The 14472-nt window shown below is 40.2% G+C and overlaps 5 protein-coding genes across 18 annotated transcripts; 3 read left to right on the forward strand and 2 right to left on the reverse strand.

Moving 5' to 3' along the window:
• The first annotated feature begins 423 nt into the window (after positions 1-423).
• On the forward strand, positions 424-2761 carry LOC100121918 (testicular acid phosphatase homolog). The gene is made up of 7 exons (XM_031932117.1): positions 424-793; positions 1050-1107; positions 1169-1273; positions 1416-1678; positions 1784-1949; positions 2028-2363; positions 2464-2761. The coding sequence occupies exons 1-7, from the start codon at positions 741-743 to the stop codon at positions 2638-2640; spliced, it is 1158 nt and encodes a 385-aa protein (XP_031787977.1). The 5' UTR covers positions 424-740; the 3' UTR covers positions 2641-2761.
• Positions 2701-3261, reverse strand: LOC100121899 (histone H2B). The gene has a single exon (XM_031932122.2). It carries the CDS (start codon positions 3197-3199, stop codon positions 2825-2827), a length of 375 nt encoding a protein of 124 aa, XP_031787982.1. The 5' UTR covers positions 3200-3261; the 3' UTR covers positions 2701-2824.
• A 131-nt stretch (positions 3262-3392) lies between these two features.
• Positions 3393-3950, forward strand: LOC100121883 (histone H2A-like). Its single transcript, XM_031932120.1, has one exon. The coding sequence runs from the start codon at positions 3479-3481 to the stop codon at positions 3854-3856; it is 378 nt and encodes a 125-aa protein (XP_031787980.1). The 5' UTR covers positions 3393-3478; the 3' UTR covers positions 3857-3950.
• A 754-nt stretch (positions 3951-4704) lies between these two features.
• Positions 4705-5184, forward strand: LOC100114217 (histone H3). The gene has a single exon (XM_016989306.2). The coding sequence runs from the start codon at positions 4768-4770 to the stop codon at positions 5176-5178; it is 411 nt and encodes a 136-aa protein (XP_016844795.1). The 5' UTR covers positions 4705-4767; the 3' UTR covers positions 5179-5184.
• A 69-nt stretch (positions 5185-5253) lies between these two features.
• LOC100114100 (ras-like GTP-binding protein Rho1) lies at positions 5254-14308 on the reverse strand. Of its 14 annotated transcripts, none has more exons than XM_016989303.2 (6): positions 13185-13330; positions 11876-12032; positions 10448-10608; positions 9821-10204; positions 5718-6098; positions 5254-5619 (listed from the first exon to the last, which is right to left on the reverse strand). In XM_016989303.2, exons 2-6 carry the CDS (start codon positions 12000-12002, stop codon positions 5566-5568), a joined length of 1107 nt encoding a protein of 368 aa, XP_016844792.1. In that variant the 5' UTR covers positions 12003-12032; positions 13185-13330; the 3' UTR covers positions 5254-5565. The 14 variants fall into 14 exon arrangements, with proteins under 14 accessions (XP_016844792.1, XP_001607509.2, XP_032456646.1 ...); XM_032600755.1 differs by lacking the exons at positions 5254-5619; positions 5718-6098 and adding exons at positions 8010-9483; positions 14067-14276 and having other exon boundaries at positions 13185-13317; XM_003424424.5 differs by lacking the exons at positions 5254-5619; positions 5718-6098 and adding exons at positions 8010-9483; positions 14067-14276 and having other exon boundaries at positions 13185-13332.
• Positions 14309-14472: the final 164 nt, after the last annotated feature.

Below are 14472 nucleotides of genomic sequence, written 5' to 3' on the forward strand. Positions count from 1 at the left end.
CGGTCTTTGTTATAATATACCAATACCTACATATATCAGATCGCGGATATTATGGGGTGTCGTAAATATCAGTGCCTAACAAATGAATGTTCAAGAATACTGTTGATAAGTAATTAATGAGCAAGTACACGTATAATATATTTCTGTTCATATCGAAATTGATTTACTCATAATCAATCCAAACTTTAGAAAATATGTAAGTATAAGATGAATAAATAATTAACGGTTATGTAACCAGATATTTTCATAGTGGTTTTCGTATGAAAACGCTATACTGTATAGGTGTATTTATGTACGTTTTAAATCATCGCATATTTTAATTTTATCGTTATATATATATATATATATATATATATATATATATATATATATATATATATATATATATATATATGTGTGTGTCAATATCATGAATTGTTAAACTATTTGTTAAAATCTATTTACAGTCACTCGAATTTGAATCGAATTTTCTTACGAAAAATAATAAAAGAATAGCTAAATAAATGCACATCCATAAAATTTACTACTGCAAGATAAAAACAACTTATCTTAAGCTCGAAAAGACTGCACGAATAAAACACGCATTCGCATGATATGCAACGTAATGATTTGATAACTTCCCTTGTACGTGTCTATAAGTTCGCGCGCATGATGCGTCCTGTAAAATTCGGAAAAATTCTGCTGACGGTGGAAGACCCTCGCTCAGCCGAAGTAAAATTACATCGACATTGTAAATAAACATGATCGATGTAAATCTCATAGCTCAATGGTGTAATTTCCTTACAGGAAAGCGGTAATCCTACACGAAATTGTTTACAGTACATAACGCAAACTGCTCTTAATTCCCTTATCTTACTGCAATCTCGCGCCTTAAAAGCCTGTCTTATGCGAGCTTAATGATTTTGCATATAATAGGAAGGCCTTTATATTCCTTGACTCACTTACGAGTGTTATATAGCATTCGTTGCTATCATCTATTTCATTGCTAATTTCATTCAAATAAATCAGACGATAATGTTTATTCTGTATACTATTTCATATCTTTTAAGTTTTCACTTGTGCAATGCAATTAACACCGATGACTTAACATTGCAACTCGTTCAGGTGGTAAGTATAATACTTAGTAACAAATAAAACATGTTTACGTTCTAATTAATATTCATCTTAGGTTTTTAGACATGGAGCTCGTACACCAAGTCGTGCAGAAGCTCTTCGGGTTAACGTAACGAATTCAGCAATTTATTGGCCAGAAGGTCACATTCAGTTGACAAATGTGAGTAAAATATGAATAAATTAAGTTCATACACCCATAGTTTATATCTGTCTGCTACTTTCTTGTCGAATGTTATATATAATTATCATAAGATTTTTTTACAAGTAACTTATAAAATTAATTTTTTTGAAATAATCTTTAGGTAGGAAAACAGCAAGCTTACAAGTTAGGCACTTTATTACGGAAAAAGTATGACAAATTTCTTGGCCCTTACAACCCTCAAGAATATTATGCATTGACCACTGGTTATACCCGTACAATTATGTCTTTGCAACTAGCTCTAGCTGGTCTGTTTCCTCCAGCTATTCAGGATTCGTGGAGTAACAAATTACATTGGAGACCTATCCCTTTTCATCGAAATCCAATAGATTTGGATATTACTTTAGCTCCGCATCAAACTAAATTGTAAGCATGCCTATATTAATGTTGTTATACAAATATCGTCATATATTTCGCATTTTATTATTTATAAATATAATTGTCGAATATCTGTTCATTTGTATTTTTAAGATGCAAGGACCTATACCTTGAAACTATTAACAATTCGATCGATTTTCAACGAAACTTGTCGAAATATACAGAGTTTCTCGAGAATATGGAGAACCAAACAGGATTTCCTTTTAAAACAGACTTTTTGTATAACTCAGCATGGACACTTTATGCCATTGAATACCATGCAAGTATCAATCATTTTTTAAATAATGGCCAAGAAAAATAAACTGTAACTTTTATTGAGAATCCGTTTAATTTCCAGAAAGCTATGGGTCTGCCACTTCCAGCTATCTATACGCAGAATGACTCTTTATATGCTACTATGAGGGAAGTGTGCAAACTAAGCGTTGATGGCATGTCTATGACTCCACAGCTAAACAGATTGAACGGTGGCACACTGGTTAGGCAGTTTATCGAAAATATAAACAAAAACCGTAATGCTGCTAGGCCGAAAAAAATTTATCTGTACTGCTCCCATGACGGAACGTTGCATGCATTTTCGAAAGCTCAAGATTTCGAAGCGTTTTATCTGCCGCCGGTCGGCAGTGCTTTAATTATGGAAAAGTACGCAGACTCTCAAAAATCAGAGTATTTAAGGGTAATTGATTCGATCGACACAATTTATCTATGTGCTACTTCAGATTAAAAGTTTGAAAATGTGAATTATGATGCGGTAATAATCATGTCGATTATTGCAGATGCTCTCCTGGGATCCAGCTGATGGGGAACACGTTGAGACAGTAAGAATAGGAAATTGCGATGAATTATGTCCATTCAAAGATTATTTAGAAATCGTTAAAGATAATATTGCTACGGATGAGGATTTAGAGTATCTCAATAACGAAGCGAACAAAGGATCCTTATTGAACGAATGAATATATATTCAATCCTGCGTACACTCAATCGCGAAAAATAATGTGACTAGTATATTAAATTATACAATAAAAATTTATTGAATATAAAATAATAAAGCGATAATTTGTTTAACGTTTTAAATTATTGTTGGCCCTGAAAAGGGCCGATTGTTTAGAATTGCCAAATGGTCATATCGCATCCAATTTACTTGGAGCTGGTGTACTTGGTGACGGCCTTGGTGCCTTCACTGACGGCGTGCTTGGCCAGCTCACCGGGGAGCAGGAGCCTGACGGCCGTCTGGATCTCCCGGGAGGTGATGGTCGACCTCTTGTTGTAGTGGGCCAGCCGGGAGGCCTCGGCGGCGATGCGCTCGAAGATGTCGTTGACGAAGCTGTTCATGATGCTCATGGCCTTGCTCGACACGCCGGTGTCGGGGTGGACCTGCTTCAGCACCTTGTAGATGTAGATCGCGTAGCTCTCCTTCCTGCGCTTCTTGTGCTTCTTCTTGTCGCCCTTGGTGATGTTCTTCACGGCCTTGCCGGCCTTCTTCACCGCCTTTCCGCTAGCCTTCGGTGCCATTGCGAGAGATGCGTTATTCGGCTGTATTCGGGATACGTTCGAGAAACGAGTGATGCCCCGCCGAGTCGGCGCGCGCCTTATAAAGCAGGCCGCGCAGCTGCGCCGAACGAAGCTCTTCGCTCGGGCCCCCCCCCCCCCCCCGCGCCTGCATTTCGGAGCAGCTGCAGGCCGTTTCGGAGCAGTCCCCCCGAAGGCTATTTAAGGGCTGCGCGCCGAGAACGGAGCGTCATTTGGTTTCGCTTGTGAACCAAGTTCTTTACTACACTACTCTCAATCATCATGTCTGGACGCGGCAAAGGCGGTGGCAAGGTCAAGGGCAAGTCAAAGACCCGCTCCAACAGGGCCGGACTCCAGTTCCCCGTGGGCCGCATCCACCGACTGCTGAGGAAGGGCAACTACGCAGAGCGCGTGGGAGCCGGTGCGCCGGTCTACCTGGCCGCCGTGATGGAGTACTTGGCCGCTGAGGTGCTCGAGTTGGCCGGCAACGCCGCCCGCGACAACAAGAAGACGAGGATCATCCCCCGGCACCTCCAGCTGGCCATCCGCAACGACGAGGAGCTGAACAAGCTCCTCTCCGGAGTCACGATCGCCCAGGGTGGTGTGCTGCCCAACATCCAGGCGGTTCTTTTGCCCAAGAAGACTGAGAAGAGCTCATAAGTTCTTTCTTTTTTTGCTCGAACCTTACAAACAATCGGCCCTTTTCAGGGCCAACAGATTATTATAACGTACGCAATGAACTGTACATATATTGTATTACTAATTAACACATATTTTCACATCAAATAGATGAACAAATCTTTATCGCATATATCTAGAAACGAAACACCATAGTCAATTCAGAAATAGCATTCGTTAAGTTATGTATGTATGCATTTGCTAATCAATACAACTTTTTATTGCATATCTTATGCGATAATATAAAACGATTGATTCGAAAAATTGTTTAAAAATGAGTTCTTGATATAGAACATTTAAAAAATTTCTTTTAAATGCTTCAAAAACACTTTTGCGATTGTATATTTCCTTTTTCTTTTAATGGAATTACTCGTATTATAATAACAGTATCATTTAGTACAAGCCTATTGAGCAAGCGGTACACAGCATGATACTGCAGTATTTTCTTAAATATAGCATGTATAACGGTCCATTTTCCAGTTTGAAAAAATTCACGTGCGCGTGTTTATTATAATAAAGCCGAAGGACGGTTACCGCGTGCATAGATCGTAGTGAACAAACATAATTATACACAAAAGTCAGTTGGAGAGTGCAGTAGAAAATGAATTTTCACAGTGTCGTTAGGGGGCTGTTGCAAGAGGGAGCAGATGGCGAAGGGGAGAAACATTTTACGTTTAGCAAAGGGGAGCGGACAAGGCGAGGCTATTGTTCGCCAGGTGTGAGCATGATACGCATCGAGGGTGCCAGTAGGCTTCGCTTCCCCTTCCACTATGGAAATAGCGCGACACACCTGGAACGTTGCTCCCCTATAAATATCGACCTGCAGGGGCAGCCAGATATCATTCGCGTCTCGTCAGTCGAAACGTTCATACGGATATTCTCAGTATCGCGAAATGGCACGTACCAAGCAGACCGCTCGTAAGTCGACCGGAGGCAAGGCCCCGCGCAAGCAGCTGGCGACCAAGGCCGCTCGCAAGAGCGCCCCGGCCACCGGCGGAGTGAAGAAGCCACATCGCTACAGGCCCGGAACCGTCGCCCTCCGCGAGATCCGTCGCTACCAGAAGAGCACGGAGCTGCTCATCCGCAAGCTGCCCTTCCAGCGCCTCGTGCGTGAGATCGCCCAGGACTTCAAGACCGACCTGCGCTTCCAGAGCTCGGCTGTGATGGCCCTGCAGGAGGCCAGCGAGGCCTACCTCGTCGGCCTCTTCGAGGACACCAACCTCTGCGCCATCCACGCCAAGCGCGTCACCATCATGCCCAAGGACATCCAGCTGGCTAGACGCATCCGTGGAGAGCGTGCTTAAATTCTAGCCCTTTCCCTTTCTTTTCAAAAAACGATCGGCCCTTCTCAGGGCCAACAAATACTCAAAACGTTGGCGTACAATTTGAAAAAGTGCAAGGCAATTTATTTATACTTTTTACGTGTCGAGTACATTTTATGTCGACGCACACGCGCATATAACAAAATCACGCGTGTGTATTAGTTGCAAATAACGAGTCGAGATTTATAAGAATGACAAAATCGTTTCACAGCTTTATCGCGATATCAATAATACACATTTATATAAAAATACAATACGAGGTATTAGACCGCGTATTGCAAACAGCACGTTACGCAGCTGTTTAATATTTAACAAATTCTTCATTACATCTTCACACCACATCCTGCAGTATAGCAAATAAATCACAGCTCAAAATATCTGGCAATGCTTGCCGCAACACGTCGAGGATGACGACTTGTTCTCCTGAAACAGGTGTTATCAACGATTAACAATAAAGATCCCATTCTACTTGCTAGAGAGAAAAAAAAAGTGAAACACGACGAGAAGCAAAAATCTCTCACCAACGCCGCCCTGGTCGCAGTCTCAAAGACCTGCCTGACACCCTCCTTGGTCACAGCCGAGCACTCGAGGTACGAGAGAGCATTGATCCTGTTGGCCATCGCGCGACCTTCCTCCGACTTGACCGGTTCCTGCCTCATCTTGGCCAGTTCTTGCAGGGTCGTCGGATCGTTGCGCAGATCCTTTTTGTTACCGACCAGAACGATCGGTACGTTGGCGCAAAAGTGCCTGACTTCCGGTGCCCACTTCTCCGGGATGTTCTCCAGCGAGTCGGGACTGTCGAGGGAGAAGCACATCAGGACGACGTCGGTGTCCAAGTAGGACATTGGTCGGAGTCTGTCGTAGTCCTCTTGGCCAGCGGTGTCCCATAAGGCGAGCTCTATCTGCCGATTTTTTAATTATTTGTACATTTACAGCTCTATTGAAATTAAGCGTTAGAGATATAATTATAGAGAGCATAGTTTATTGCTTATTTTATGAATAATATCGTATCGGTTGATTGAAAGTAAAATAATTTATCACTTACACGCTTGCCGTCCACCTCGATGTCAACTAGATAGTTTTCAAAGACTGTTGGACTGTAGCGCTCGGGTAATTGCTCATTGCTGAATGCAAACAGCAAGCACGTCTTGCCGCAGGCACCGTCGCCGACTATTACTAATTTTTTTCTCACTCCTGTCATGAATGGTGGCCTAGAAAGTATTTTTTATTTGCGATATTATCCATTATGCGTGATATGCTTTTGCCCAATACATCGTTTACACTTTGCTGTATAAACAATATAATATAATCCAAAGCTACGTAGTTAGGTACACAACGAGTGTACTGTAATGCGTTTATGTAAACTTATAATTTCACATATTTGCTGATGCTTGGATAAAGTTGCACATATTCCCAACATTATATCAAAGTAAAAACGTTTTTAATATATCTATTTGATATTAATGTACGATAGTAATCGCATATATTCTCAACCTGCATCGAGTGCATGTGTCATCAGCAGAATATCGTAGAGGTGTATACAAAATTATACACACAAGAATTTTTCTTATATGCTTCTTAATAGACATTATACACTCGTTCGTGTATAATTGTAGATTTAGAAGGCCACTAATTCTAATAATGCTTCGCATGCTAACTTACATTTTGCAGCAAAAAAGAGATGATCAAAAATAAACTCGGTCGTCACTGCTGACAAGAGTGGAACCTTGCAAGTCTACCTTATCGACTAAAAGATCGCGACGTTTTCATACCGTCGAGGTCTTATATATATATATATATATATATATATATATATATATATATATATATATATATATATATATATATATATATATAGATAGTGATAAGATAGCAAATGTGTACACTGTCTATAATATTAAAAAATCGGGTGGACTTCGGTCGTTGTCGTTGCAGCAATACGAAATACTATATCTTACACTTAAATTACTTTCGCATAAACTTTTATCCAGGTTTGTATTAATTACTTATTTCTTTTGTCTGCTAATTGATTCTATTATTTGAAGGTTTATTGAAAACATTTAATTTGTCGTTATTATACTAGGTAATAGTTCATTTATCTTCATTTATGACTATAAAGTATGCTTACTTACCTGTCTTAGTGCCGCTTATAGTAATTTTATAGTAGCATTAAACTTGTTACGTTATTTTAATTATCTAAAAAAACTCTGCTAGCACAGTGTTATATTATTAGAAAATAATTTTGTTAAACCCGACGTAAAAGAGTAAGCTATCTTTGAAAATACTGTTTATAAAATTTTTCGCAACGCGTTTCGTTAATATCCAAGCATCATTTTGTAATAAATACGGGTAAAATCGTAATAAGTGTTTTATAAACAGCATTTTATAATAACCATTTTATTCGACTTTGATAAAATATTTTCAAATTATGAAAAATATATAAATAGATGTAGTTCAAACATGTTGTGCAATAGATTCTTTGCATAGTGATTAAATGAAAGTAAATTTATGAATAATTCGCTTATGCTTTCATACTTAGCGAGGTTTATTATATGTATAAAAAAAGTGAACTAATAAGTAGCACGGACACGCGTTTTATATAATATATATATATCGGAACGAGAATAAAAATATGTATATACTTTATACAATCTGCAGTCTGTTTTTTTAACGATTTCATTCTCCTTCGAAATTATAATTCATTTAAGATTATTAATGTCTTCCGTAATGTGTTAATCTGATAACAAATTCGCGAGAGAGAGAAAAAAGAATCTACTATTTTTGTTAGATTGTTAGAATAAAAGCTGACAAAAGTCTGTCGAAAGTTCAGTTTAATCAAAAGTAAAAAAGGCCTAATCGACATATTACAACTTTGACGGCCATTCACTTATCCGACACACAATGCGCTTGAGCAATCAATTCTCACAATGTTCGTGAGGACTGTTCCAACTTTACAAGCAAAGCTTTCTGGACCGCTTTGAGTTCACGCGTTTTCACTTTCTCTTAACCAAGTCAGCGAGCAACAGCAAAATACAAGCAAAAGGAGACAAATAGTTACTCGCCCCCAGAGTTTAAGCATCTTATCTGGATTTGGAGGACCTTGTTTTTGCGGTTTGACTGTCAATACCGAGAGATGAAAGGGTAGTTTCGGAGTACACAAATATAATATAGTCGCTTTTACAATTCGTTATGTCAATGTCTTCGTATTACAATAATAGCAATATATAATTATAATAATGGTAATAATATAATATAATATAATATAATATAATAATACATTTAAACCTATGCGGTATTTTAAAGTTCAAAGTTGTCCTATACGTTTTCTCTTTTCGCTTTTAACACAGGTTTGGTGTTTAAATCCATTTTGCTCGTTTGTAAAATAAGAAAGGAAATTTAATTAAAAATTCTCAAAAAAAAACGTATTTATAAATTTGCATGCATGACGAGTTCGTTCATCCTCATGCACGCTACATCTTGCTTTTTTACCCATTATACTTTGACGTAAAACGAGCAACTGATGCTTATAGAAGAAAAAGCGTAAGGCGAAGCATTTATATTTATCAAAAGCGACTGAAATATTTCGGCGATAAAAAAGACTGTTCATATTAATTGTGTGCGGCGACGACAATGGTATGAATAGTAACAATTATTACTACAAAATAAAATGACAAAGACTCAATCGCATAAAAACTGTGCCAGTGTTAACGACTATCAAACATTTTTTTCCAATTTTCTCCGTCGCACTTTTTGTTCGGATTTCCCAAATTTATGCATGATTCACTTGAACGCTGGAGAATACAAATCGTCGTACATACAGTCGGTAATTCAGTGCTGATCCTTTCGTCCGATTCGGATGACCTTGCTTTCTCTCTCTCTCTCTCTCTCTCTCTCTCTCTCTGTCTCTCTCTCTCGTGCGTTAGTTACAATATCAAATCGATTTTTTTTTAAATTTTTTTCCTTAGTAAAGTCTGTTGAGATGCATTATATTGCTTCTCGCCGACGAAGCGTGTCTAAGCGAGTTGCTGCTGCCGCTGCTGAGGTTTTACATTTTCATTTCATGTTGTTCTCCATTTTGCATCTGCTTCTTTTTTTTGTTGTTTTTGTATTATGTAAAATAATTAAAGATAAGATATTATGTTATAGTTTATGCTGGGGCCTCCGGCATGACGACTAGCTTTTTGGTACAGCTAGCCCCGCAATTCCTTATTTTACCCGTTCGGCGTCGGGCCCGTTTGGCATTACACTTTAAAGCAGCCTACACCTTCCCTTCTTCTTCTTCTTGACCTGAAATCAAACACATTAAACAAATTAAATATTATGATCTACAGCCGTAATTATTTATAAAACTTTTCGCGTTTGAAAGTATAAAGTCATTTTAATGTTTATGTCATTGTACTTAAATATGAGTTTTCACAGAAATATTGAATTCTAATAGAAGATTTATACACGATTTTATATTTAATACAAATTTAACAATAATTACAAGTTTTCCTAAAGCGCGTTCTCGTATACGCATGACGTGTACCTTGTGTAACGTTTATCACTATTTATAAGGTATACGAAAACTCAGTGCCACGATTAATTAAGGTCGAATCTCATTAGATCTACTTTAATTTCTCACCTGTAATGCAGCTCTGGTCGCTGTTTCAAAGACCTCTCTGACACCTTCCTTGCTCTTGGCAGAGCACTCAAGGTAGGCAAAAGCACTGATCTTTTCAGCCATGGCGCGGCCTTCTTCGGGCTTGACGGGCTCCTGCTTCATCTTGCCAAGTTCCTTGATGGTGCTTGGATCATTGCGCAGATCCTTTTTGTTACCAACCAAAATGATTGGTACATTAGGGCAAAAATGCTTGACCTCTGGTGTCCACTTTTCCGGAATGTTCTCAAGGGAATCGGGACTGTCAATGGAGAAGCACATCAAGATGACATCTGTGTCAGGATAGGATAGTGGGCGAAGTCTGTCGTAGTCTTCTTGCCCTGCAGTATCCCACAGGGCGAGCTCGACCTAGAGTAAACATCAAAATAAGTATGTATGTCAAAGAATGAAAATAAAATTATTTGTTTCATTATAAATAAGAAAATATGATGAAAAATTGTACATTGAAAAATAATGTGGATGAATCTTTGTTTCTTGAAGAGATATGGTTTATCAGTGCGATGTTAGTCATTGTGTGCATAGTATGCATACATTATGTTCATAGCTATATTTATACTACAAAATTCAAAAAGAATAAAGAATTTTACTCACTTGCTTTCCATCTACTTCAATATCAGCTACATAGTTTTCAAAAACAGTAGGCACATACACCTCAGGAAACTGATCCTTACTGAACACAATCAGCAAGCAAGTTTTACCACAGGCACCATCGCCAACGATCACCAATTTCTTCCTTATAGCTGCCATGAATCCTACAACAAATATTTTAACCTTATTAGAACTCATTATTTGAAATTTTTGTTATTACTCTAAATAATCTGGCGTATAGTTTAGTTAATTATGAATGTATGACTATACCTAAGGACCAATTTTTATCCTTTGTTTTAGTATATTATTATTATGTGCATTAATTGCTAAGCAATGTGCTATTCTATTATATTGAAAGACTTAAATAACAAAATGCAAATATGCATCTGACAGTGGACAAGTTCTAAAATTTTTCATATAAACTAGTTGAAATGCTATAAAACCTACGTTGTTTGTGATTTGAAGAACAAAAACATGATTAAAAAATTATCAGACATTACTCTTGTGACATCATCACAATACATACAAAAATAAATATTTCAGGTTTGTGATATCATGATCACAGTTCGACTTGGCAATCAAAGTTTTTTGAATTATACAAACACTGAACTGAGTAATGACTAATTTTAGACTTGTCCATAAGTTACAATAATTTGCAAACCTATAAATTGTTCTAGCTAATGACTACTTCTCTCTGAACTATATACGGCACAAGAGCCTGATAAAATTGTAACATTTGTCATTAACAGGAGAAATTGTTAGGTACTAGCTCCTTACTGATGACGATTGCATGTTAACTAAATGTGTCAAACAGTGCAATTGTGTGACATTGACTAATATGTTGACAGAACGCCGTCAAACTATGAACATTGCTATCCCTATCTGCAATATTGATAAGATATAGAATCTAACAATCTTGCTTGATTTCACGGAGTCGCGAATCGCGGAAAATTCGCGGCCATTTATTCCACAGATTGATGCAATACTAAAGGTATGCAACAGAGGAAAGAGTCATGAGGAGTTCACTGAGATAAAAAAAAAATCGAGTGATATCATCCATGGAGCATTGAGAATGATTTATAGATTGTTCTATTAACTTATTTGCTACTACAATAGTTTGGTATTGAAAGCCAAGGTTTTGCTATATTTTAAAAAGATGTGAACTACTAGAGCATTGCAATTCAGAATCAGAGAAGAAAATTACATTCCAATGCTATCTCATCAGATTAAATTCTAATTTTTCTATAATTTTGACCTATACCTACAGTAAAAAAACAAGGCATTTCTCAAGGTAAAGAAAAAAATCTGTACCTGCTAGCTACTTAATGGCTAGATGATGAAAAAAAAAAAGATGAAAAAAAATCTGGCAAATCCTAAAGAGTATTTAACCAGCATTGGAGAAGCGTACGTGGAAGAGGATCTGCAGCGTACCTGAGCCAGGATATTCCGAATCAGCCGATCTGGGTGTACTTATAATGCATCCCATCTTTCGAATACTCTTTCTCAGTCTGTTTCCCACCCTCTCGCTTACAGCGTTGTCTCTAGTTGAGTTATGCATCACATGCTACAATTGACAGCAGCAAGGAGCCTTTTGCGAATAGAAATAAAAACAAGAGTCAATCTAGATTCCTCGACTCAATCAAATCTTAGCTATTACAGTGCGTCGAAGCAAGTGTGTGTGTGTGTGTGTGTGTGTGTGTGAGAAAGAAAAAAAAACAGTGAAAATAATGGCTTCCAAATCGAGCCCTCTCTGGCTGTCAAGCAAGCCACGAATCACGCCACAACAGCAAAGGGGCAAGACTGTGCCTCCGAGAAGAAAACGCGTCCAGATGAAGAGTACATCAGCGCGGAGGTTCTTGGCCTCGAAGAGGCTCTCTCGGTGCTCACTTCCGGGAGGCGACGCTCGGGTGTCACGCGTCTCCGCTCACACGCACACAGACACACGCACTCCCACTCTCTCTCTCTCTCTCTCTCTCTCTCTCTCCCTAGCTCTCGCCCTCTTTCTCTCTCACTCACACATACACACACGCAGACTCTTTCTCTCTCACACTCGAGGCTCCTTGAAGCCGAGGGTACATAGGCACGTCGTCGTCGTGGGCTACGGCGATGATCCCGGAGTCGCGACGCACACGCACAGAGCATCGTGAGATATCATCGAGAAAGAGGAATAGTCGAGGGCTCGGTCCGCTTGCTCCAAAATTACACACAGAGACTCGGCGTCCGTTTTCCTCCGAATGTAAGCAAGCGAGCAGTCCCTCGGTTGTTTGCACGCACTGCATATAAGAATACTCCCTCGCGCGTCGCACTTTGATAGATATATACATTACCTCGGGTGTATCGGCCAGGAATCGCGTCCCAGGCACACAGCGGATATTACAGCGGCTAGTCGAGTCGGGAGATAAACTGCTGGAGAGCAGAGCAGAGAAACCGATAGTCGAAGAGCGCGAGTCAGTGAGTAAGCTGTGCAGGAACGGCGATGACGAGCGCGAGAGCGAGAGAGAGAGAGATAGAGAGAGAGAGAGAGAGACAACCGCGCACACAAACGAACGAACGAACGAGCGAGCGAGAGAGAGAGGGACGAACGGCGCGCTTCCGCGCGAGAGAGCTGCACAGTCCGTCCTGGTCGCCAAAGCCTGCTCTCGCCTCGTACCGCAGTCCGGATGTTGAGGACGAGCTAACTAATACACTAGGTACTAGTTTTTTCGACGCGACTCGCGGTTTAATCGTGGTCTTGACTTACCTGAAATCCTGCGCGACAGATAGCGAAGAAAATGGCTGCCCGCCGTTCGCTGGCCACACCTCAATGGCTCAATCTGTTGAGTGCGCCGCCGCCGAGCCGCCACCGTAGTCCACGGATCGTCGCCGCTGCTGCGCTGCGAGCAGCCAGTCTACACGGGTTAGTTAAACACGAGAGAGAAGACGGTAGGAAGGGGCAGAGGGGGGGGAGAGGCTTTGGACAGACGCACCAGCCGCCAGGGCCGTAACTACGTGGCGTAGGTGCCTATTCTTTTTACTGCACACTGTATATACACCTACTATATGCGCGTATGTGTGTGTGTGTATGAGTAACCGTCGCCAGTCGCGCTCGCGCGAGCAGAAGCTTTTTCCCTTTTAGCGGCCGCCCCGTGTGTGAATCACCCTTCGTCAATTATTGGCTTTTATGCGGGATTGCTGCGCCACGCCATAGGCTCGATATTACGAGTGTGTTTGTACTGTATACGACTACAGCTCAGAGCTCTTCGACTCGTATACTATACTGCTCTGGGGTAGGGTCTCTCTGATTCGGATAGTGGCCGCGACGCCACAACACCTGTTACTCGCATTGTTTATCTTTTTTTTTTCGGCTATCTGCAAATTGGCCCAAGTAGTTGGGCGATAGGTCGTCGGCTGATGTTTTTAATGCAAAAACTACTTCAAGCTCGTTGATAAAAATTTAAATGAAAAAAAAAAAAAAAAACTGGGAAATATCGCTAATCGATCGACTCTCCAAACAAATTTTTACGACGCGACGTCATCATCCTGTGACAGTCATCGCGGGCAACATCCGCGCAGAAAAAATATCGGAAAACACGTAACGCGCGTGTGTGTGTGTGTGATATCTCTCGCGTATGTACATACATACTTAGGCCTTGGCTCCGCTCGGCTTAGTTCCGCGGCTGAGGCTCGAAATTCGCCGTGACTGGCCACTATTCGTTCTTCTCCTCGAGCGTTGTATAGTCTCCTCCAACGAAAATTCGTAGAACGCCGAGGAGCTCTCCTCGGGGTTATCGAGTTTTCGAGGCGTTCCAACGCGCAAAAAAGCGCGGCGGCTCGTTGAAAAAAAAAAAAGAAGAAAGACGGTTTTGTATACACACGCTGCCTTACCGACCGGTAGGTATAATACAATTGTGTATCGAGCGTCGATAATGCTCGCGTTTACCTTACCGACCAGGCGATTCGAAAATAAACATAGGCGCGAACTTGAGTACCTATATAGCTATGTATCCGCGCGAATCGTTGATGCTATCATAACACACACACACACACAC

This window comes from Nasonia vitripennis, chromosome 5 (assembly GCF_009193385.2).
Source record: "Nasonia vitripennis strain AsymCx chromosome 5, Nvit_psr_1.1, whole genome shotgun sequence".
Lineage (NCBI taxonomy): Eukaryota > Metazoa > Arthropoda > Insecta > Hymenoptera > Pteromalidae > Nasonia > Nasonia vitripennis.